The following is a 25,034-nucleotide window of genomic DNA, read 5'->3' as shown; positions in this document are numbered from 1 at the left end:
GGGCGAGTGAAAGTGATTGCGAGGCGAGTTGGGTCGATATGGATGGAGACTGAACGAGGGAAAATGGAGAAAGGCTGGGAGAAAGAGGTAGGAGAAGCAGTTTGTGAATAAAAGAAATGAGGTCTGTGAATGATAGTGCCAAAGAGAATGAGTGGCAGTGACTGTTTTTGTAGGACGAGACTTTTTTGGGGTGACATTCTGAGTAGGGCGAGGTGAGACAGGGAGTGAGGTGAAACGAGAATAGGGCAGAGGTGCAAGAATGTGTAAATTGTGATAGCACCAAAGAAAAGCTATTTGGTGGTGGCCAGGGTGAGACGGAGTGAGAAGAGAATATACGGAGCTTGGTGGGAGAGGTGCAGTAATGTGTAAATCCAGTGTTAATGGCACCGAAGAGAACCAGTATGAATTAGCGCGTAGTAAAAGCAAGTTCTGTGTAAGGGGTGTGACGGGTGTGGTTTCGGGGCGGGGTTGGTTGTGAAGTTCAGGCTGGGGCGATTTCAGATGGTGTTGGGGCGTTCGGACTGGGATTTTTTTTGGACAGGGAGTGGTGTGTTCGGGGCGGCGAGATTGGAGCAGTGAGATTCTGGATGGGTTGGGCTTTGTCGGGTAATTCTGGAGCGATCGGAGCGGGTTTTGGACGTTTGATACGTTCAGGTGTGGCGATGTCGTATTGATGAGGACGTTTTCGAGGAGGGTCTTTGGGGTTTTGAGTAGAGTTGTGCATATTCAGCGGGAATGGAGCGTTTTCGAGGGTGGATTGTGGTGTTCTGGCGGGTGTTTGTGGGTATACAGACTGGGGCGCATTCATATGGACAAGGGCATTTCAGAGGGAGATTTGGGTGGTCGGGGCAGGATAGTTTCGTTGGGGTTGGAGTGTTCTTGTCGGAGGGGTGAAGGGTCTGAGGGGAGACAGTGGCGCCGAGGAACAGTTAACTCGTCGAGGTAGTCAGGTAGTCGCCGGGGTATTGATTAGTGAGTGGTGCTTGTATTGATCCAGAGTGAATGTTGCTCTCATCACGCCGCCTCTACACTCATGGCTGCACTGATGGTCCTCATGGCGATAGAGACCCAGGAAGTAGACAGTTATTTCCTATTATATTCTAGAGTCTTTGCTTTAATGATGGCCCTCATGGAGAACATTAAAGATGGAAGTATATTCCTTTCAACTGTGGACCCTCATGGCTTTACAGATGGTCCTTATGGCGATAGAGAGCCTGAAAATAAAGACATAAATTACTTTTATATTCTCGACTACTTGGTTTCACTGATGGCCCTTACGGCGGAAAATGTACATACAAACATTTTCTTTTATATTTTGGACGCTCATGGCTACGCTTTATTCCTCATGTAGATAAAGAGCATGAAAAAAGACACATGTATATATAACTGTCGAGGGAATTCTCAGTGAGTGGTGCTTGTATTGATCCATAGCTGCTCTCATCATGCCGATTCCTGCACCATCCCGGCTTCGCTGATGGTCCTCATGGCGATAGAGAGCTTGAATATTATGACGCAAATATACAGTATGGCTGATTCACAGTGACGGCTGAGTAGAATGGCTGGGGAAGGGGAAAAACAGGAAAAATTAGTTTTCTGTTTTTCCCACCCATTCACTGTACAGTACATGCACATATGTGGTATGCCTTCATGTTTCAGACCCTAATGTACTCACTGATGTTCACTAATGTTCCATCGTGGTTTCATTGATGATCTTCATGAGGAAAGAAAGCTTGAAAATAAAGTTAATTATGCATTTGTATCTCAAGTTAGGAGTTGTAATTAGCCTTCATAGAGTTTTTCTTAGCTGTTTTATCATGATTATTATTATTACTGTTTTCGTAATACCGAAAGGCCACTTTTTAAAGACCTTGTTTTATGATATTTAAGTGACTTCCTTTACCACTTCTGTTCGCCGACTTGCCGTATGTTTCGTTGTTGCCGCCTCATTATTAGAGACAGCTTTGGGTAGCCTTTCCGTAATGAAGAGCTTGAAGAAAAATGCAGTCATGTTCAGGGGATGATGCTCGGGCGGACGGCGATGGGATGTTCAGTGATTCTCATGACTACATATACCTTTGAACATACAGATACAGCCATGATTTTCTGTGTTTAGGTAGAGAAATTGTCAGGCATTTTACGCGTATGTTCAGTTAGAAATTCAAGGATATATATATTAATAGACGGTGGAGAAGGTGTCAGCAACCTCCCTAATTTCCGAGTCGTTTGTGAGTCCTTGATGAAAGTGAACGTGTTTGGCTTCACGGCCTTGTTTCTGAAATGCGTTTTGTAATCTGGTAAGCACTCAGGCAACACAGAATATTCACAGCTGATTAAAAAAGGTAACCTGGTCTAGAAGGGGGGGGGGCTTTTATCTTTTCTCCCTCAGCTTTTACCTTTCACGCCGATTACCTGTTATTTTTAATCATGGTACCTTCAGACGATTTATTTTATTTAGCTTCGGAGATACTTTTAGAACTGGAGGGTTTAGCTGCGGCCTTCATTAACCCCTTCAGTACGAGAGATCCTTCCTGACTTGAATATAATCGTCTGGAGGAGGCAAGAATAAGCTGTAAAAAGACGCCATCGTATTGAAAGGGTTCATAATAAAACCGACAGCCATGTTTCTGTATGTGAAGGTTAGTACGGTAATTTAAGTCAAGTTTATTGTTAGACCTCAGCATAGCCTACACTCATTCACAGACAATTAGTTTTACAGTGTAGTAAAGTTTGGTGGGTGATTCATGGATGGACTTTGATGGGGTGTCTGACAGTGTTCATTGTAAGTTGTAGACTGGAAATAAAGAAAATTTTACTGTCTACAAACCCGAGATGGAGGCCTAAATAGCTCACCGTATAGTTGACCTTTACAGCCAGTTAACTCATTTATCCAGACTACATTTTTTTTTTTTTTTTTAATATTGCTTCATCCACACAATTTTATTCAGCTTAGGGGAGACTCACTAAACTGGAGGGGTTACGCTGAGCCCTTATAACCCCTTCGTCACAATATTTTATGAATGGTGGACACCAGTAATCTGAGGTATGGATTATTATTTTTACTCATTTGTTTTTCCTTCCTATGTTCTGTTATTAAAAAAAAAAAAAGCTCTTTCCTGAGGTGAATAAAATTGTCTGAGAGCAACAGGAAGGAAATACAAGCGACGTATCCCCAGGTGAAGTGGTCAAGAGTTCATTTGATAGTTAACCTTTAAAGCCAGTTTGGTGTAGAATGTGATTAAAGTTTGGTGGATGATTTATGATGGGCGATTCGTACATGCCAGACACTGCACATGGAAAGCTAAGCTGCAGACACTGAATCATAATTAAAGCCTTGATATAATCGGTACCAATGACCTGTACAACAAACCGACTGTACAGTGCAATAAAGCGTGGTGGCTGATGTGGATAATTGGTGATGAATTATTAGCATGGCCCACTCAGCTGTAAATACAAAAGCATAATTATATCCTTCATAAAATGTTTACTAATGGCTTGACCTTTGCAACCAGTTAACTTTAGAATGCGGTAAAGTCTGGTGAATGAGTAGTGACATATTATGTGATGTAACCTGTGCCTGGACAGAATGAGTCAGAAAAATAATAATCATAGTACTCTTGACTCAATCCTTTCAATACTATGACTTCCTCTCATATTTAACTTTTGCAACCTTGGCGATTATATTTAGCATTGGAGAAACCCCCTCATTACGAAGGGGATAACCAACGTTGATATGCTAGCCAGTAATATTAGTCCTTTAGAGTGGACAGGCGAATGCAACAGAGTGGTGTGGTGTGGGTGAGTCATGGGGCCGCTGCACAAAGGTTCTGTTCCTTGGTGGGTCTGGGAGTGCGTGCAGCTGACGGAACTACAGTGCCGCTCGATTCCACGGAGTTAATTTACTGATTGGCAAGTGATAACAGTGCTTTGATAACTGAAATATTATGACATCTAATTTTTACTATGCTTTTACCACTGCAATATTGTTTACTTCATCTTGAAAAGGAGTTCGCGGGATGCCTTTTGTTTTTCCCCTCATCTTAAATTCTTATCACTTCATGTTAAGAAGGACCTCCGGGGAAATGGGTCCACAAATGAAATATGTTTTGGCTATGGATCTACTTAACTGCAGAGTACATTAACCTCATAACTAGGAGAATTTTCCCCTAAGCTACATAATATCATCTAGAAGTAGAAAGAATAAAGTGACATCATGGTAGAGAAGGAGCTAATGGAGGTTGTATCTAATGCCGGCAGTATAGGAACCCTCTTGAAATAGTTTGGCGGTACACGAACTTAATATAGAAGGCGTTATTATATAGAAGGGGATAATAACTGAAATATACTGTTAATTGGGGTTTAAGAATACTTTACCCCTGTAGTGCAGTAACTACTCCTTTGTCATATTGTTACTACTACCCCTTGACGATTCTGTGTATCTTGGGTGAGACTACTCGAAATGGAGAGATTTGATAGATTTAGCTTTCATTAACGCTGCCAGTGCTGTAGTTCGTTCACCTGAACTTGGCCCAAATTTTCATTGTTCAGCAGCTTTCACCTAGGACAGTATCAGAAATAGACAGACCTAAGGCCGTAGCATTTCTTCTCTACTAGCATTATAGTCTTGTGTTAATCTGTTGCTATAACTCAGCATTCAAAGTGGAGAGATGACAATTTTAGGCCAAGTGAAAGTGAACAGAGTATAGGAGACTCTTAGACTTCCAACCCGAGTGGAATGATCTCGGTGTGCCAATAATATACTCGGAAAATATGTCATTGTCCAGAAGCGGCTGAATTCCCCCTTAATTCACGTTTCATGTACTCTCCATCTTGGAAACTATCTCCATTATGCCATCCCCTTTCTAGGAAGACTTTCTAATTTTATTCTTGCCACCACCATACAACACTGTTCAGCCTAAGATGGGCTTTTGGTAATGTATGGGTCATTTAAAGTAGAGAAGTCACATTATAATATCAATTTTTCGTCCCATATTCACAAGTTTCGGGGGTAAAATTCTTGGTGAACATGAAAGGCTAAAGTATTGAGCGATATTCCGAAAATTGCGTCTTATTTTGTGGCCTAAGAGTCTTAAGTATGCCGGGCCCTTTCATAAAGTCCTTTTTTTATTATGTTTGCCGCCACCAGCACTCTTCAGAAATCCATGTCTAGGCGGCGGGGTGGCCTGGGATGGGACAGGGCAAGGCAGGGCAGGGCAGGGCAGGGCAAGGTAAGGCAAGGGTGGAGAGGGAATGGTAAGGCAAGGTAGGGAAGGGAATGGTAGGGCAGAGCAGGGAAAGGCTGGGCAAGCGTGGAGAGAGAAGGGCATGGCAGGCCAAGCCAGGGCAGGCAGGCGAGGACAGGGCAGGACAGGACAGGACAGAACAAGGCAGGGCAAGGCAAACCAGGACAGGACAGAACAAGGCAGGGCAAGGCAAACCAGGACAGGACAGAACAGTGCAGGGCAAGGCAGGAAAAGATAAGGCAGTATAGGACAGGGTAGAGGAGGTAGAGAGATAATGAAGAGAAGGGTTGGAGAAAGAGTAGTGGAGGGGATTAGCCTAGTAGGGAGGGGGCTGGAGGAGGCGTGTGATAATGTAACAGGGAAAAGTCGCTGGAGAGGTGCCGGTAATGATGGAGAGAAAATTTGTGGAGAGGCTTAACAGAGCACGCTGATGGGGTAGTTTGGGGAAGCGTTGAAGAGGACTATAGAGAGAACATTTTAGAGGGAAATAGTACACAAAAAATGGTGGGGAAGATTGCTGATTTACTAGTTAGGAGTATGATGGAGAGCTGGAGAAAAGAGCTGACAGAAAGGAATCGATGAATGATAGAAAATGAATGGTATAGAGGATTAATAGGTAGGAGTACGGGGAGAGTTTGAGATGAGTGGTGGAGAGAACGGTGGTGAGGATTAATAGGGAAGATTTTAATGGAGAGGATTAATATGGAGGAATATTATAAAGAGGATTATTATGAAGGATTAAGGTGGAGAATTGGTGAAGGGAGTTGATAGAAAGGAAATAGTACAGAGAAATGATAGAGAAAGAATGGTGGAGAGGATTGACAGGGATGGGTTTGGTGGAAAGATGGGAGAAGAGTGACAGAGCAAATATTAAGGAGAGAAATGATGGAGAAGAGTACGGTGGAGAATTGGCCAAGAGGAGTGACAGAGAGGTTTAAAGCTGGAGAGAAATGGTGGAGAGGATGACTATGGAGGAGTATGGTGGAGAAGGGTTGACGAGTGAGGGGTATTGACTCGCAGAGACGCCCCGCAGAGGAGGATAAAGGAGGGCTGCGGGGAGGGCTGGGGTCTGAGCCGGTCTAATGTACCCCACACACACCCAATTAGCCTGTGGGACGCCAGGTAGAGAGCCCACGTGCACACACCATTTACGCACATATAGCCAACTTACTGCACACCCCACACATACACACACAGACATGTATAGGAAGACGAATTCTTGTACTTTTATTCTCACTCAAATAGGAGCATGCTTACAATTTACCTGCCTACCTACACACACACACACACACACACACACACACACACACACACACACACACACACACACACACACACACACACACACACACACACACACACACACACACACACACACACACACACACACACACAGAAAACTAATCCACTACCTCACGCACTGTCCCTTTAATTCCATTCACATGTCACTTCATTCATCCCCTGGCACAGTGCTGCAGGGACGTTACGCAGTGTTTATATAAAATCCTACTCTTTTGTTATACTTACCCACTATCACAGCATCCCAGTTTTACACAGCCATAATGCAGTTTAATGCCACAGCAATATACCATCAGACCACCACAGTTTCACACCACTACACCGCTCTACTGTCATGCTACATACATCACCATACGTATCCACACCAGCATGCCATTCCACTTGACCACTATACTGCATCATCAGATTACGCCAGTCCGCCATTGCACAACATACTACACTACACTGCATCACACCACACTGTCTCCGAGTATGTCATTCCACCACAGACCACCACATCTCACCACACTGTCATACTACGAATATACCTCGCTGTCAAACCACACCACCACACACTGCCGCAGTATCGTGCCACCACAGTACTACGGTATTCCAACACCACACTACACCACCATCACACCACATTACCACAACGACACACAACACGCCAACACAACACGACAACACACAGACGTACCCAGGCAGCCACAGTGACACCAACACACATACGCTTACACCACCATAGCACCTCATACCCCACTGTCATCCCAGTACAATAGGCGACCCACCGTACACCCACTTTGCACCACACCATCGCACCATCACAAACACATTGCCACATGGTATGCTTCCCCACTACTGCTCCACATACAGTACTCACCACTGCTGTACCAATTCACACACCCACAACATCACTGCCACTCTTTCACTCGACCTCACTGTCACATTACACCTTATACTACCATATCACATAATCCATACCTGATTGTCCCTATCACACCATCTCAGCAGTATCAACTTCTTGCAATATCACTGCGTCCACACCACCACTGCAATACTTGATCTTCACCGTATAAGTCATTCCATACCCTCCCAACCATATAACCTCAACCACACACACCCTACCACATCACGCCTTCAATACTGCCTTCTCACTGCATCACGTCTGTCATATTAACACCATTCATCTTCTCACCGCATCTGCTCACCACACCACCACACACCATCCCATCCACACCACAACTACCACACTATCAAATAATATCACCTTTTTGCTATATGCCTGTTCCTTCCTTCTGCCATATCTCTGCGGTATCACTCCACACCAATACATCACCATCCATCAGCTCATCACCGCATCACTTTACGCTCGAGTTTTCCGCAAACCGCTGTAACACACACACACACACACACACACACACACACACACACACACACACACACACACACACACACACACACACACACACACACACACATTACCCCTCCCCCACACTCACACACCCTCAGCCCCCCAACTCACCCCCTCCTGACATCCCTCACACATCATCACACGACACCACACACCTCACCCAAATAACATACTCCGCCCCAGAACCCTTCAGTATAATACCCTCAAGACACACACCACCACCACTAGTACTCCTCAGCTTTATCGGCGAAATTACAAGCTCTGGGAACCCCTGCTTAGCGATTTCCAGGTAACATAAGTGAAGCTGGTCATGAAGGAAGGGAGATAGAGTTGCTTGTTACCTGGATTTTAGGAGGGGTGGCTTGTTACGTGAGAGTGGATTGTTACTTGAGATTTAGGAAGAGCACCGTAGCGTGTTACCTGAATTAATAAGAGTTGCTTGTTATATGTGCTGCAGAGACACTTGTTACCTGAATTTTTGAGTAGTTTGTTACCTGTTGAGAGTTAGGAAGAGGATCGTGTTACCTGAGTTTTGATTAGAGCAGCTTGTATGAGTTGTAGAGACGCATGTTAACCCAAGTTTTTGAGTTGCTTGTTACTTGAACTTAACTGAGAGTGGCGTTTTACCTTTCCTAAGAGTGGCTTGTTCCCTGAGTTGTATTAAGCGTGGTTTGTTATTTAAGTTTTAGTAAGAAGAAGTTTATTACCTGAGTTGTTTTTAATAAGAATATCCTGTTACCTGCGATACTATAATGGCCTGTTTGTCTTTGATTACCTGCAGTTTAATAAGAGTGGCTTATCTGAGTTGTAGTAAAATATCTATAATTAGTAAGACTTATTTGCTACCTGAGTTTCATAGCTTGTTACCGGAGTTTAAATAAGAGTGGATTGCTTCATGAGTTTTAGGAACACTGAATTGTTACATAAGTGGATTGTTACCTGAGTTTTCGTAATTGCGAAATGGTGTCTAACTGAACTGTTGTTAACCTCTTTCACTACGAGTTCTTCAGCCCTGGTCTATATTAAATGGCCCGGTGGTAGCAAAGTTCTACTAGAAAAATTTGTCATCTCACCGTACAGAAGAGGTTAATAGAGTTGGATTTTGTGTCGTCATTCACAGAGAATTAATTGGTTCGGACGTCACTTTTTTTTTTGGCATCCAACTAAAGAAATTTAAGGTAGTTGGGAATCCTAGCTCATGGCAGCCAGTGAACTATTATTTATTTGCTCAGATATTTTATGCGTGACACGGACTGCGCTTACCTTATGTTTCTGTGGTGCCCAGAATTGCAGTGATGGGAATTTGTGTGACTGTTAATGTTGGCTGGCGGGGTTTTGTGCCCTGGCCCACATGACTGATATTTCCATGGCCCTTGGGGTAAGGTGACTTGTGCCTTGTTTGGTAGGATTAGATTATGTATTTATGTGCGTATGCACGTTCAAGGTATATGTGCATTTACCGGTATGTGTGTATGTATGTTGGTAATAATGGGTGGAGGTTCCCACCATCCACTCAGTTGATGATGTGACGGCACTGAGTTACAAGCCAAATTGTATCCTGTACACCAAGAAATTTAAACCCAATAGAGCACCTAAACCCACTGGACCCGGTGATCTGGTGGGTGTTAGTGCTCCAGTTGGGCGTAACCCTGAAGGATTCATATCCAAGCCCTGGCTAGAGTTTATTGTATGGGATACAGGGGAGGAGGACTGGTCCCACAAAGCAGTAGGTAGGAGCTCCAGATTGGTGCTTTGTTCCCCTAGCATGCAGAGTACCCACGCAGAGGCTCCCCGAGGAACCAGAAATAGCCTAAAATCACGCCTTTATCAGCTCCACACAATTGCACTGCCTTAATATATATATTTTTCATGCTTGCTTCGCCGGCGTAATGAGCCAGGTTATCGCGAAGTGAGGTGAGGAGGGGTGAGGAGGTCAAGGTCACACGGCAAGAGGGGAATGCCTGTGACTCCACACGTGAGCAGTGACCTCAGCCTTACCTTCCAGGAATACCAGTATGTGTGTTTTTAAGTCTTGGTTGCGTGCTGGCTTAGAGGCAACGACTGTGACTGACGCTTACGAAATAGTGTTTGATTATAGATTTAGGTATTGTTATATTTACACATGCATACCGGTACAATATTTATCATCATCATCATCATCATCATCATCATCATTATTATTATTATTATTATTATTATTATTATTATTATTATTACTATTATTACTGTATTATTATTATTCTAGTTATTATCATCATCATCATCTTGTGTACCCGGCGTCGGTTACAGAACACCAATCGTTTTTATCTCATCATGGGTCATGCTTTGGAATTGGATGTTTATTATAGTTGCACGTCGAGTTGTGTTTCAGTATAATCACGACGAGTTATGTTTTAGTACAATCATCATCATCATCATCGTCGTCACTGTAGGGAACTGTAAAAGGCGAGGTACCGTACATTCTCCACAGAACTGGGATTATTCCCAACCTAGGTATTTAACTTTGCCTGTACTGTAGAAGCGACGAACTTAACTCCTTCAGTACTACACCTTGTTTTTCTTTTGTTCTGGCAACCAACAGACGATCTTATCCAACACAGAAGTGGCCTATAGTAGTGAAGGGGTTAATGAATCTTATATATAATCCTTCTAAGTAAATCTCACACAAAATTATTAAAATTGTGCGACGATGAGAATAAAATGTTAACAAAAAGACGACATGGTTTTCAAGGGATTTAAATGTCATATCTCTTTGGGTTGGCATCGTTACCTTGGGAAAGTAAATAATTATATGCTAAAAATATACGCCATCTCTTTGCACACGGAGCCTCCAAACCCCATCAGAGGCTTCAGTTCTTCGGAAAACCTAAAAATATCCTCTCTGCATTTGTATTTCGAGATTCAGGCAATTAACTAGGCAATTACTGGAGAACTGGCCATCTAATTAGCTGCAGTGTAATTAGTATAGAATCATGGAGTCAGGGTAGGAGCAAGGAATGGCGTAGAGACCACTAGGCAGGTAGACTGAAGCAAGTTGAAGGTTTTATGGATAGCACACGCACGCAAACACGCCAGTAGTCACTAGCATGCACACATTGCTCGCAGATATCTACACACACACACACACACACACACACACACACACACACACACACACACACACACACACACACACACACACACACACACACACACACACACACACACACACACACACACACACACACACACACACGTCATCACCATCACACACGCCCCGTCAAACTTCCCAACAACACGCACACACCCACATCAGTTGCACATACATATTTCAGAACCCAACACACGGGTAAAATTAATATCAACGCGCGCACACGAACACACACACACACACACACACACACACACACACACACACACACACACACACACACACACACACACACACACACACACACACACACACACACACACAAAGCATCAGATTGCACGCACACATGATTAATTCTCTCTCTCTCTCTCTCTCTCTCTCTCTCTCTCTCTCTCTCTCTCTCTCTCTCTCTCCTGTGTGATTCATCCAGGCCGGACGGAGGGGTACTGCCGTTGCTCGTATTGATTCTTGCAACGAGGTAGCAAGGGTGGTAAGTGATGCAATCCACGCTGATGCTACTGGAGAGAGAGAGAGAGAGAGAGAGAGAGAGAGAGAGAGAGAGAGAGAGAGACTTTTTTTTTGTAGTGTCTCCATGAAATTTATGACTGGAAAAGTAAGATTTGTTCCACTTTTCCTTTTCTGCCCATGAGATTTGAGAGAGAGAGATAGAGAGAGAGAGTGAGAGAAGGGTTGAGTGAGGGGAGATAAGGGGGAGATAAGTAAGGGGACACGAGGGTAAGTGAGTGTGGGGGGAAGGGATGGTGAGGGGGGTAGGAAAAAAGGAGAGTGGGGAGTAGGGGGTGAAGGGGGGAAAGAAGGGGGTTGAAAGGGGCAGAATGCGTAGAATAGGAAAGGGAAGACTGAGTAGGGAGAAGGGGAACAAAAAATAAGGGGTGAGTGAGGGGAGAGTGAAACAGGAAGGGTGGGAGAGGGGAGGATAAAAGTAACATATGAGAGAGAGAGAGAGAGAGAGAGAGAGAGAGAGAGAGAGAGAGTTTCTGAGGTGAAAGAACGAGCAGTATATGGAAGGAAAGTAGAGCAACAAGTGAGAGGAAAGATAAGAAGAGAAAGATAATAGACAAGTGGAAATGAAAATTAAGTGATAGAAGGAGATGGAGAAGGAAAATGAGGAGGAGGGAGAAGAGGAGGAGAAAAGTCGAAGAGAAGTAGGAGAAAAGAGACGAAATAAGCAAGGCGGGAGGAGAAAGATAAAAATATACTTAATAGGAAGGAGAAATTGATGAGAAAAAGAAAGAAAGTTTGTAATGAAATGGAAATAAAGACAAGGGAAAAAGGGATATTATGTGAGGGAAATTGAAGGGAGAAAGATGGTCTGATAAATTACGAGAGAGAGAGAGAGAGACAGACAGACAGACAGACAGACAGAGAGAGAGAGCAGATGACGAGGGGAAGTCGAGGGGAGACAACAAGGTGAAGGAGTGAAGGGAAAGAGGGGAAAGGACAATAGGGTGATGCAGGAGAGAGAGAGAGAGAGAGAGAGAGAGAGAGAGAGAGAGAGAGAGAGAGACGGGGGGATAGGAAGGGAAGAGGAGCCAAGGAAGTGGGATTAGGTTGAGGAAATTAAGAGAAGGGAGAGTGCTACGTGCAAGGAAGTTTGATGAGAGAGTGAGAGAGAGAGAGAGAGAGAGAGAGAGAGAGAGAGCGATCCGAGACCCAAATAGATTAAAATCGATAAATTGAGTAAATAAAGAAAACTAGAAAAAACGCACAAAACCGGTAATACAGAAACAGTGAATATGTATAAGAAATAAAATCCGCAATGAAGAACTATGAACAGGGAAGTTAAATTTGGAACGAAGAAGGAAAGTAAAGGAAATGTGAATAATGATAGATAAACCACACGCATATTTAAGAACCCGTATAATATAAAAGATAATAAATGCCGTTAACAACATGGAGAAAGACAAAAGACAAACGCCAATAAAGAAAAATGGAAAGAAGAGAAATTATCCACACAGACACGAAAAACACACACGTAAAAATCAAAATAATTCAAAATATATGTTAAAGAGGAATTGAAGAGGAAAAGTGAAAAGCAGGAAAACGAAACTGATTAAATGTGAAATAAAACACACACACACACACACACACACACACACACACACACACACACACACACACACACACACACACACACACACACACACACACACACATAGCTAAAAAAACACACTATAAATAAACCGATGCACTCCTGAACACTCATAGAACAGTATTATAGATGAACATTGAACAGCGACAGAATAACAGTTTGGATGACTGGCTGATTGGGTGAACATGTTGCTTGTTGAACTGTCAGAGGGAGATGAGTTATGAGAGAGAGAGAGAGAGAGAGAGAGAGAGAGAGAGAGAGAGAGAGAGAGAGAGAGATTGGTGTGATTTGTAAGCGTTGTGCATTTCCGTTGTTAGCATACACGTTTGCACATGAGATGGTATTATTAGTGTGTGTGTAATTCACCGGGTCGGTCAGGATCACTTGATGGTCGTGATCGTCAGCTTTTACCCTCCCGGAAGGGAGCTGAGAGCTCATATAGTCCGATCTAAGGGCAAGGCTGTGACCTTCACACAAGCACACACCCGTCCCCTTGCTCGAGGGGGACAGTAACCACCCACTTCGTCAGTGAAACTTTTCGCAACCTGAGCGAGGCGCGAACTCCCGTCCACCAGTTGGCAAGCGAGAACGTTACCACTGCACCAGCGAGCGGTGTGTGTGTGTGTGTGTGTGTGTGTGTGTGTGTGTGTGTGTTCAAATGAATCAACTGTACACTTGTTTTGGATAGTTGTAGGGTTTGTCGGTATGTATGTGTTAAGATATTAAAAAAAAATCACACTTACTCTTCTGCTTCACATCCTGCTTATAAACTGCGGTACTACTGCTCTCATAAAGCGCTTCCCCAACACATCCAATACCTAAACTGCGGCTCGTGGAGTTGGTGAAGTATTACCTCTCTCTCTCTCTCTCTCTCTCTCTCTCACACACACACACACACACACACACACACACACACACACACACACACACACACACACACACACACACACACACACACACACACACACACACACACACACACACACACACACAACGTTGCTACATCTTTAAGTCCAATTACCAAGAAATACCACCTTAATTCCAAACGGCACAAGTTAGAAGACCTGTTACCTTTTAAGAATTAGGCCCAGAAAGCTCCTCTCCACTGAATCATGGCACTTACTCACCAGCTAAAGCTCCGGAAGACAGGAGGGCGAAGGGCAGACTATGGCCTCATCGTGAATTTGTGCACATGATCCTGTCCGCAATCTCCTTTACCTCAAACTTTGCCAAACTCTGGATTGTGGTGGTGGGAGAGTGGGGGGGGGAGGTGGAGAAGGAGAGGGGGCCGGGGGGTTGAGGAGATAGGAAACTGATAGCCTTGAAGATTATTGCTTGACTAGACGAAGGTCATGAAGGAAAATAGTCATGTTTTTCTTAGCGCGAGTCATCCCCAAGAACATGACTCACAGCCCTTGATGTTATGTTCAGGTCCCCATTTGTACTGCTGGGTAAACAGGGACAAGTGAATAAGACACTTTTTTTGAAGGATCTAGTCGTGCAGAGAATCGGTCACGGGTTCTTCCATTTGCAGGCCGAATGTGCTAACCATACACCACTGGCTTCATCAAGGGGAGGGGAAGGGCACTGGGAAAGGAGGGAGGAGGGGAGAAAGATGTACAGAGGGGAGAGGAGAAGATGGGAGAGGGAGGTGAGGGGTTCACTTAGTGGGTTGGGGCGGTAGAAGGTGGGGTTAACATCAGTCTGTTGTAGGAAGATAATGTTAAATATATGTTAATGCGCTGATGGAGTTAATGGAAAGTGTGTTGAATGCATGCGGTTAGAGAGGGTCCTTTTTAGTAGTAAGCTTTTTCAGTAGTAAGCTTAACGGGAATAAAGTAAATGAAGATGTCCATCGTTCTGAATGGGTTAAGCTTGGATGGGGGTTGTGTTGATGCGGTGGTGGAGTAGGGTGAGGGGCAGTGAATAGAATGTGTGTGTGTGTGTGTGTGTGTGTGTGTGTGTGTGTGTGTGTGTGTGTTTACTCAGTGTGCTTCCCCGCCTGCACTCTAAAACCAAAGAGTCATTCCACCAACTTTTCCACTACCACAACCAGTTTTAAGAGACACGCACCTACAAAACCTTCTTCTGTCACCACCACCACCACCACCAGACCCTCACTACCATCAGTTTACACCCTCCGACCAGTCCTCCGATACTAGCCATCATCATCATCATCATCATCATCATCATCACCATCACATTCCGCCAATAATGAAGGGTGAGCATGGTCCAGGATTATGTTAAGGAAAGCAACATATCCGTCCTGTACGTGAAATTCCGGGGTATATTGTGTATTGGATTTGCTGGCCGCTCGTGCAGGATAATTTATGCAATCATGTCGCCTGTTGCAGTAATAGAATTGTGTAATATATTGATACCATACTGACGTCACGCGTGTTGATAATGTTGCTTTTGGGATGAATTATTCTCTGCAGTAATGACAGGGGGGTTATTTATTTATGTTATTTATTTATTTTTTGTAGGGTTCGTGTTAGCTATGGAGTGAATTTGTGTTTTTATTTTGTCTGTATCATCATAATTTGTTTTCGCCGTTTTGATTAATTGTGTGCGTGTGGTCGTAAATTAACAGTGCCGGTAGTGTGTGTGTGTGTGTGTGTGTGTGTGTGTGTGTGTGTGTGTGTGTGTGTGTTATTTCTTTAGTTTTGTATGAAAAATGAAAACGTTTATTTCTTCGACTATCTCTACATATGTATAAGAAAGCGTAATTATACTTTTGTAATTTTGCCGGATCTGTCCATGTGGTGTTCTGCTGCAGACAAGTTCCTAAATATCAGCTTCGGACAACCAATAAAATATAATCAAACTGAACCGTGATATATTAACCTAGCGCAGCCTAACGTCGTTTAATGCAGTCTAACTTAATGTAATCCAGTGTAACCTAATCTAACACATCCCAGCCTAACCTAAGCTAACCTAACTCCGTCTCTCTTGCCACAGTTGACGTACCGGATCATCAGCGGCAACAAAGCGGGTCTGGTGGAGGTGGAGGAGAGCACAGGAGACATCACCCTCTCCCCATCACTCAACACCAACGTCCCCATCACCGCGGCCATGGAGGTCTCAGTATCAGGTGAGGCTTTGAGCATTTCTGTCCTGGTTTTCTGGCTCGATCGCAGTAGTGGTATGATTTCTGTGTGTGTGTGTGTGTGTGTGTGTGTGTGTGTGTGTGTGTGTGTGTGTGCGTCATTCTCAGGTAAATTTTGTGGTCTTTTGTGATCTCTGTTGTGTTCTGTTGCTGTCTCTCGCCTGTGTCTTCCTCTGTCAGTCTTGGTGTGTTTTGATGCGTGTATATCTACTGTTGCTGTGTTTTTTTGTTTTTTTGTTTTTTGTCTGTCTTTTAGTCACCTGTATATTTTCTGTACTTTCCTTGTACTATACTTCTGTTGCTGTTTTTTTTCCTTATCTTCATACCAGTATCAGGTAAGTTTTAATCTTTTCTGGATTGGGAGTACTTCTCTTACTGTTTTTGTAGTCTGTCATGTTTTATATCTGGGTATATATTTTTAATGTCATAAAAGCAAAAATTTCGAGTCTCCGGTAAGTTAGAGGTTTTATATGGTTTTTGTTGGTCTGTTTGCCTGTCTGTCTGTATGTCTGTTTGCATGTTCACAGGATTTCTCATACTCATAAACTTTGTCTGGAAATTTGCTGAATCTCTTACCCTCAGCCCCTTCACTACGCCCACATCTCGTTTTAGTAATCCTGCTGCCGTCAAATGCTTCTACGTATGAAAGATTAATGGAGGTTGTCACCGTATTTAGCTCCTCCACTTCGAAAAATCTATCCACAGCTGAGTAACATCGTCAGGAGATTGCAAAAATAAATTAGAAATGTACTTGGGTTGAAGGGGTAAAAGGTATTCTCTCTTCAGTATCTCTCTTGCGCCGCCTAACCGCCTTGCTCTCCTCCTCCTCCTCCTCCTCCTCCTCCTCCTCTTTGTTATTTCAAGGTTCGTTTTTTTTTCCCCTTCCCCTCGGCCCCTCTCCGCTACACCATCCTGTTCTTTCATTCCTGTACAGTTCCCTTCCTCTCTTTTTTTGAACCTCGCTGATTTTCTCCTATCAGTGTTAGCCGTGTCTCACTCTCCTTTCCCTGTTCTTTTTCCTACTGTTATTCTAAGGTTTTTTATTTCCTTATCACTGCCAGTCCAGCCTCTCTCCTCCTCTCCCTTTCTCCTCTCCCTCTAGCCTCCTCACCTCTCCCCTTTTCTTCTCTCCGCTTCTCATTTCCCTTCCTTCTCACCTCTCCTCCTCTCACTTGCTTTCAGCTTCCCTCACCCCTTCCCCTCTCACCTCTTCCCTTCTCACCTCCTCTCTGCTCCTCCGCTCCCCTTCCCCTCTGATCTCTCTGCTTCTCTGTCCTTCACCTCCTACATCCTCTCCTTCCCTCACTTCTCCACCGTTCCTCTCCTTGTCATCCCTTACCTCTTCCCCTCCTCTCCATCCTTCCCTCTTCTTGCAGGTACACCGGCCCCCCTGACTCTCTCTCTCTCTCTCTCTCTCTCTGTCTCACACACACACACACACACACACACACACACACACACACACACACACACACACACACACACACACACACACCATCTCCCGTGACCTGGAACTGTGTCAACTCTTCCAGCCTCTTTACTCGATTATCACTATTTATTTTTTGAGACGCCTTTCACAGTCCTGAGTAGTGTCTATTTTTTCAGCATTTCACTACAGCTTCGTCCTTTTCTCGTGATAGTTTTTTTTTTATATATATATATATATTTTCTCTGTTTTCCATCGCCTGTTTTTTCTGCACTTCTGTATGACTTCCTTTTGTTCTCGAAGTCTGTTTTTCTTCTGTTTTAAAGCGATCTTTTTTCTATTTTTCAGTGCATGTGTTTTTTTTTTCTGCGTTTCATTGCGACTTAATCCTCTTCTCAGTGGGTGTATATATTTTCTGTTTCTTGACGAATTATTCTCTTTTTAATGGATTTTTTTTTTTACATTTTATTTCCTGTATCATTGCGACTTTCTTCAGCTGTTAATGTTTTATATTGCCTCGTTTCATCTCGACTTTTTCTTCAGATTTGTGTGTGTGTGTGTGTGTGTGTGTGTGTGTGTGTGTGTGTGTGTGTGTGTGTGTGTGTGTGTTTTAGTGTGACTTGTTCCAATCAGCCACACCCTTCCCTCAATGACTATTTTTTTCTCCTACCGACCGATGCCACTTCTCAATATCGGGTTTTCTCAAGTGTCTGTACAACCATTCCTGTTCTCTTTGTCTTTTATTTTGTAAGTTCATGCAACCTTTTCACTTTTCTCTCTATAATCAGTTTTCTATTTTTTGATCCTGCCTTTTATTTTAATTTTTTTCAATGACCGGTTCACTGCGTACTAATGCAACCTTTTCCAGATCTCTCTTTTTTTTGTGGTAATTTGCAGTGACCTTTTCTAGTTGTGTGTGTGTGTGTGTGTGTGTGTTTCACGATGTTAAGCTAAAACGTATTCGCTGTTTCCTCAAAGACTTAAGCCTCATCACTACGAGAGGTCTTCAGCAATCTACATAAATCGGTCTGGCAATAACAAGTCTTGAAGAAAATAATGGTAATAAATGTCGTTAACTTGAACGGATTGATAATGTTTGTAAGCGCCCCACCACCAGACGTCACCCCTTGCAGGAATAAAATCATGTGTTGCTAGGACGACACAGTAATAAACATGTCATTAATAATACAGTAATAAAAGTGCTGTTAAGGATGCTTATTGAAGGTGTCACTACTAAGGATGTCATTAAGAATACAGTAATAACGGTGTCGCGTAAGGTGTCATTAAGGATAAATACTGAAGGTGTCACTAGTAAAGATGTCATTACCGAGGGGGTTATTGGGGATCCGGTGTAGTTGTTTTACTACCACGTCTCCCCAAAGCTGAATAAAATCGCCTAAAATCGTCTGGCAGTGACAAGAATATAGTTAATAAAAAAAAAAATCACACGGAGGACTTTAATCCCTCGATACGTAAAAATTTATTGGCGGTCGTTTCAGATATTTTATGAGATACATTATTTTAACTGCCAACTGTGGACTTTTTTTTCATTTATTTATTTATTTTTTTTTATCTGCTGAGGTAAGGTCTTTGAACCATGAGGATTAGACTGGTAAGCTGTTTGGTGGCAGGGTTTTATCTGTTTGAGTGATGGTTGTTTTCCCGTCACCTGAATAAAATGTTTGTCTGCAGCCACAGTAAAACATCCGGGTGTGACAGTACTTTGGGCTGGATTAACTTCTCCGCCACGAGATGTCTCCGTGGGCATCGTAAAGTGTTTTCAAATAAACGCACGCACACTTGACTCTGAAGCCTGAGAATGTCATATACTTAAGGATTTTGACATTAAACACACACACACACACACACACACACACACACACACACACACACACACACACACACACACACACACACACACACACACACACACACACACACACACACACACACACACACACACACACACACACACACACTGGACCTTGAGACATGAAGACATAAGAAAAAAAAAAAAGACTAAATTAATGCCTATTGACTGCACGTGTCATTAATCCTTTCGCTGCCATATTTTCAACAACATATTACTTACGTCTGGTGTTACGGCCGGCGAACTGGGACAAGGGAAAGCAAACTGAGTCTCACAGTCTGACCGGCCTGAGATTCTGACTTGGGTTCTTCCAGTTCCGAATTAGATGTGCTAACCAATGCGCCACCGACTCCCTTGTAAAACCTGAGACCTGTAAACATCATACAAACACATCTTATGTTGACGGAAAACTGTGAACATCATAATAAACACACTAGTAACTTCCTAACTCATCAGATTGGTTGCAAACATTATATTAACACACTAGACTCTGAAATTTGCGAAGATCATATACTTAACATTTTCCTATAAACACAAGCCACTAGGACCTGCAAACATTCCATAAACACACACCGGCTTCTGCGACATTCTTCACAGCATCAGACGCCTCCACCTCCACCACTACCACTGCCGACTCCTGCTTCTCAAGACAAACACTCCCGGGGACACAAAGCTCTTTTATTCAGTCGTGTTTGTGTTTTACGTTCGAATTGTGTGTTTCCTGGAGTGAGCATCAAGGGAGGCAAAACTTTAATAGTGGGTTGTTTAGTCGACGCCTCTCTCCTCGTCTTTTCTCCATTTGTCTACTTGTCTCTCCTTTCCTTCTTTTCTTTTCTCCATTTCCTCCTAATTTCTCGTTGGTCAAGGAGGCTCTCTTCTGTCTTTTCCTTTATTTTGTTTTCTCTTCTGTTCTGTTTCCCTTCTAATGTCACTATTCCTCCTTTCATTTTTTCTTTCTGTTGGGTTGGTTAAGGACGCTTCGTAGCATCTCTTTCTTATCAGTTTATTTCTGCATATGAAACTTTTGTAATTTCTTGGGTGTTATTTATGCAGTGTGTTTTAAATAAGTAAATTAATAAAAGGCTGTAGTTAGTTAGGTGTAATACGCAAAAACATCACGTTGGATATGTTACAAAGTCGGCTAAGCTGGAGAAAACGACTCTTTGGACTGTATTCTCGTGAGCTTTGATGGCTTTGGCGCCCACCATCCATTCACTCGATGCATTGCTGCCTTCAAGTGGCTGCACAGATTGACAGTCCAAATGGTTTCCTGTAACCCAAGAAACCATTTACTACGTTAACGTCTGGTGGTGTAGAGGGCTAATGGACTTCAACATGATGGGAGCCGTAGGAGTTTATATTAGTGAAGTGGCTGGTGTTTTATTCGCACATAATGCCACACAGGTATCGGGAGTAAGTAGCCTTGTTCCGGATTCCTACACTGCTGGTGGGGCAAAATAGAGTAGAAAAATGAATGAAATTTTATATAGCCTATTAATAACGTCGTGCATTTCATGATTAACATACAAGACAGTATTAAATGTGCCATGTACATAAATAAGCTTAAGGAAGAGGTGGTAGAGAGCGGCCTTAACCGATGAACTACAACAATTGGTGTTTGTTCCAAAGATGTGAGAGAACTATTTTTGTGATGTAACTGATTTTCGGCTGCGTTAAGGCTGCTCACGTATTCTTGGGACAGGTGAAAGACAGTCGCTGAATTTAGTTTTTGCTCTCTCTCTCTCTCTCTCTCTCTCTCTCTCTCTCTTTGTATATATATATATATATATATATATATATATATATATATATATATATATATATAGGGTATATATGTGTGTGTGTGTGTGTGTGTGTGTGTGTGTCTGTGTGTGTGTGCATTCTGTCTGTCAGTCTACACACCTCTACCTTTCTAACTGTCCATATTTTTACGTATTCCTGGAACAAAAAAAGATTTACCTCATAACTGGCGATTATTCATTCCTTCATTTTTTTTTTCCAGGGGCACCAGGGTCTAAGACCTCTTGTCAGTGTGTGTGTGTGTGTGTGTGTGTGTGTGTGTGTGTGTGTGTGTGTGTGTGTGTGTGTGTGTGTGTGTGTGTGTGTGTGTGTGTCAGCGACAGAATGCTACAAATTGACTAGCGCACAAAACACGCAACTGCACTTTTGTTTTGTGCGATGCTGCCCTCAGGTGGACGACTGTGACACTGCACTTCCCTTAGCCTATTGTGCTTCTCTTTAATACTGATGTTTCTCTCTGTCTCTGTCTCTGTCTGTCTGTCTGTCTGTCTGTCTGTCTCTCTCTCTCTCTCTCTCTCTCTCTCTCTCTCTCTCTCTCTCTCATGCTCCCTCACTTCCACAGCCACAATCGGAGGCCCATGATACTAACAATAACATAATTTTTTGGAGTTTTCGGGTTTTTCTGTGTGTGTGTGTGTGTGTGTGTGTGTGTGTGTGTGTGTGTGTGTGTGTGTGTGTGTGTGTGTGTGTGTGTGTGTGTGTGGTAACCATAAGGACGGTCACGGGTGCGGGTAACTGGCGGTCGAAGTTTGGCCGTTACCGTAACCGTGATTTACCCAGAGAGAGAGAGAGAGAGAGAGAGAGAGAGAGAGAGAGAGAATTATGAAGCGGCTTTTCCTGGACACCTTTGTAATGGACTGGCAGGAATAGATTGTAGTGGTAGTAGAGGTCTATCTATCTATCTATATACCTAGGCTGCTTCCCCCAAGGAAAGGGAGGTAGCCGAGACAGGACGACTCACTCTCCATTTACTCATCCATTCAAACACATTCATTCGCATCTTAGCCCCAAAGGGGAGAACGGACAGATCCTCACCGCATCACACCGCACAAGGGTCAACTGCACAATGCAATCAGTGACATCCGCAGCAGGGCCCGACAGCAGAACTAGTTTACCCCTGCCACATCATAACAGACCCATCCCCTTACCCGCACCTGACCTGACTAGCTGATCAGACCAAATGCGGGAGAAATATCCCCTCAGGGCTGTGTCATCACTTATTCATTCACAATTTCTCTCCATTTATTTCTGTCACGCACAGCCACTCTTCCTTGCTCAACAGACATCCCTCTCGCATCCAGCGCTCTCTTCACACTGTCTATCCATCCTATTCGTGGTCTCCCTCTCAGCCTTACACCTCTCACATCAGATCTAGTTATCTTTTTCACCAATCGTTCATTATCCATTCTCTCCATATGCCCAAACCATTGCAACACCCTCTGCTCAACTCTACCAGCCATCTCCCGAACAACTCCAGTTCTCCTTCGCACTTCATCATTTCGCACTCGATCCATACGCGTCACTCCACACAGAGGTAATAGATAATATGTTATAGGTAATAGGAAACTTGTGTGAAGGAAGTAAGAAGTGGTAGGAAGGGGCGGGAGAGGTAAGGAGAGGGTTGGGAAGAGCAAGAGAGGGATGGAAGCAACGTGGGAAAGGGTTTCTTGTGGTAGGAAGGGATAGGAGTGGTAGGAGAGGGTCTTTAGGAGCGAGCGAGAGAGAGAGAGAGAGAGAGAGAGAGAGAGAGAGAGAGAGAGAGAGAGAGAGAGAGCGAGAGTCTCATGAGGCAGGACAGGGGGGTAGTGGGAAGTAGGGAGTGGGGGAAAGAAGACAGGTAGCAGAGATGAAAGGAGAGAAAAGAGGAAACGTTAGAAGAGGAGATAGAAAGGAGAGAGAAACTGATAAGAAGTGCGGGAAGAGGAGAGGAGCGGGAATAGAGAGAACAAAGAGGAAGAGAGGAATAGGCAGAAAAAATGAGGGGGCATTGTGATTGGGAGGTGGAGAGAGGAGTGGAGGGACGAGAGACAAAGGAAGGGAAGAAGAGAGGTTTTAAAAGGAGTTGGGAGAGGGAGGAGAGAAGTCGAGAAACAAAAAAGTGAGAGAGGGGGAACGGGGGAGGAGGAAACGAATAGACGAAAGAGAAGAGGGTGGGAGAGAGAGGGGGAGGAGAAGTATTGAGTTGAGACGAGGGGAGGGAGGGGGTAGGAGGCCAGAAGCAGAAACAGGAGAGAAAGGAGAAGAAGAAAGAAATTAGGGCATGCGAAAGGATGGAGGGAGAGAGAAAGAAAAAAATTAATATGGCCATCAGGAGAGCAAGGAAGGGAGGGAAAGAGAGAGAGAGAGAGAGAGAGAGAGGAAGGGAGAAGAAAATAATGTGGGTAGCAAGAGAGGGAAGGCTAGGGAAGGAAAGTAGATGAGAGTAGAAAGATGAGAGGAAAAGAGGGGGAACAAAAAGAGGAGCAGTTGTGAGGGGAGAGAAAGATGGAAGGGGGGATATAGGAAAGGGAGGGACAAGAGGAGAGAAAGGAAGGTGATAAGAATAGAGTAGGAGCAAAGGGAGACAGAGGGAGAAAGAAAGGAAGGACGAGGGTTAATAAAAGGAGGGAGAAAGAAAGTAGTATCGGTGAGAAGAAAGGGAGGGAACGGGAGGAGGAAGATAGAGGCAAAGGGAGGGAGGGAGTATATGTGGGGAGAAAGGGGGGGATATCTGGACCGGTTTGTAATAAATGGTTGACAGGGCAGGGCAGGGCAGGGCGGGTGGAGAGGCAGTGCTTACCTGAACCCTTTGCACTCTCCCTGCCTCACCTGCACTGCTTTCCTTCTACTGCCTCACCACCTACACTGCATCCCGTCTTATGTATTTTTCTTTACCTCAATCCTTTGCACCCTTCCCTCCCTACTTTTATTACACCCTGTCATGCATCAACTTCCTCCCGCCTTCCCACCTTCACTGTGTGCTGCCTTAACCTACTGTGTCTTTCCTTCACTACTTCTACCAGCAGGAGGCTGTAACTCTAAAGTATATTCATTTTCATTGCTGACTGACCTAAGACCGGAAAAAGCCGAGGAAATATTTCACTGTTCATTTTACCAGTAACTGTTTCTTTTCCAGTGCCATCCCCCTGAAATGATATGGAACTACTTGTAGTGTACCGGTTAAGCATCTCTGTGTGTGTGTGTGTGTGTGTGTGTGTGTGTGTGTGTGTGTGTGTGTGTGTGTGTGTGTGTGTGTGTGTGTGTGTGTGTGTGTGTGCTCGCGCGCAAGTTTCATTGTATGTCTACCACACTTACGGCTTGTATCTCTCTCTACCTCAGTTGATGCAATTACCGGATTACATACTGTATCAGTGTGTCCCTCTGTTTAGCTGCCTATGTATTGCTCTGCTCCACATCCTGTAAGAGGTGCCTGTAGCAACACGGCCTCCAGGCATTATGTTCCCCCTCATCAACGATCTCTTCTCCCCCCACGCTCCACCATGCCTTCTAGACTCCACTTCACCTGCTGCTCGGTCTGCCTCTTCTTCTTCTCACAGCCATCCCACTCTAGTAAGCGGTGGTCAGTGATTCTAGTGTCAGATGTGTCAAAGCCTCTAACTGTTCACTCTCCGGTCTAGTGGTTATCTTACCGTACAAGCAGAAAGGGGGTTTATGTAG

At 43.9% G+C, this 25,034-nt stretch overlaps 1 protein-coding gene across 1 annotated transcript in view; it reads left to right on the top strand.

The window, feature by feature from the left end:
- The window catches only part of LOC145414906 (protocadherin-like wing polarity protein stan), a 114,555-nt gene that overhangs the window by 35,032 nt on the left and 54,489 nt on the right, over positions 1-25,034 (top strand). Inside the window, exon 2 of the mRNA XM_080284321.1 lies at positions 16,134-16,317. Within this exon, the coding sequence (XP_080140447.1) occupies positions 16,134-16,317 (184 nt within the window). The remainder of the gene's footprint in view (positions 1-16,133; positions 16,318-25,034) is intronic.

The sequence above is a fragment of the Coenobita brevimanus genome, chromosome 101 (assembly GCF_032717465.1).
Source record: "Coenobita brevimanus isolate Jiangsu-jjx chromosome 101, ASM3271746v2, whole genome shotgun sequence".
Classification (NCBI taxonomy): Eukaryota; Metazoa; Arthropoda; class Malacostraca; order Decapoda; family Coenobitidae; genus Coenobita; species Coenobita brevimanus.
Note: the sequence above shows the minus strand (reverse complement) of the source record. Positions and strands in the feature narration are given on the sequence as shown.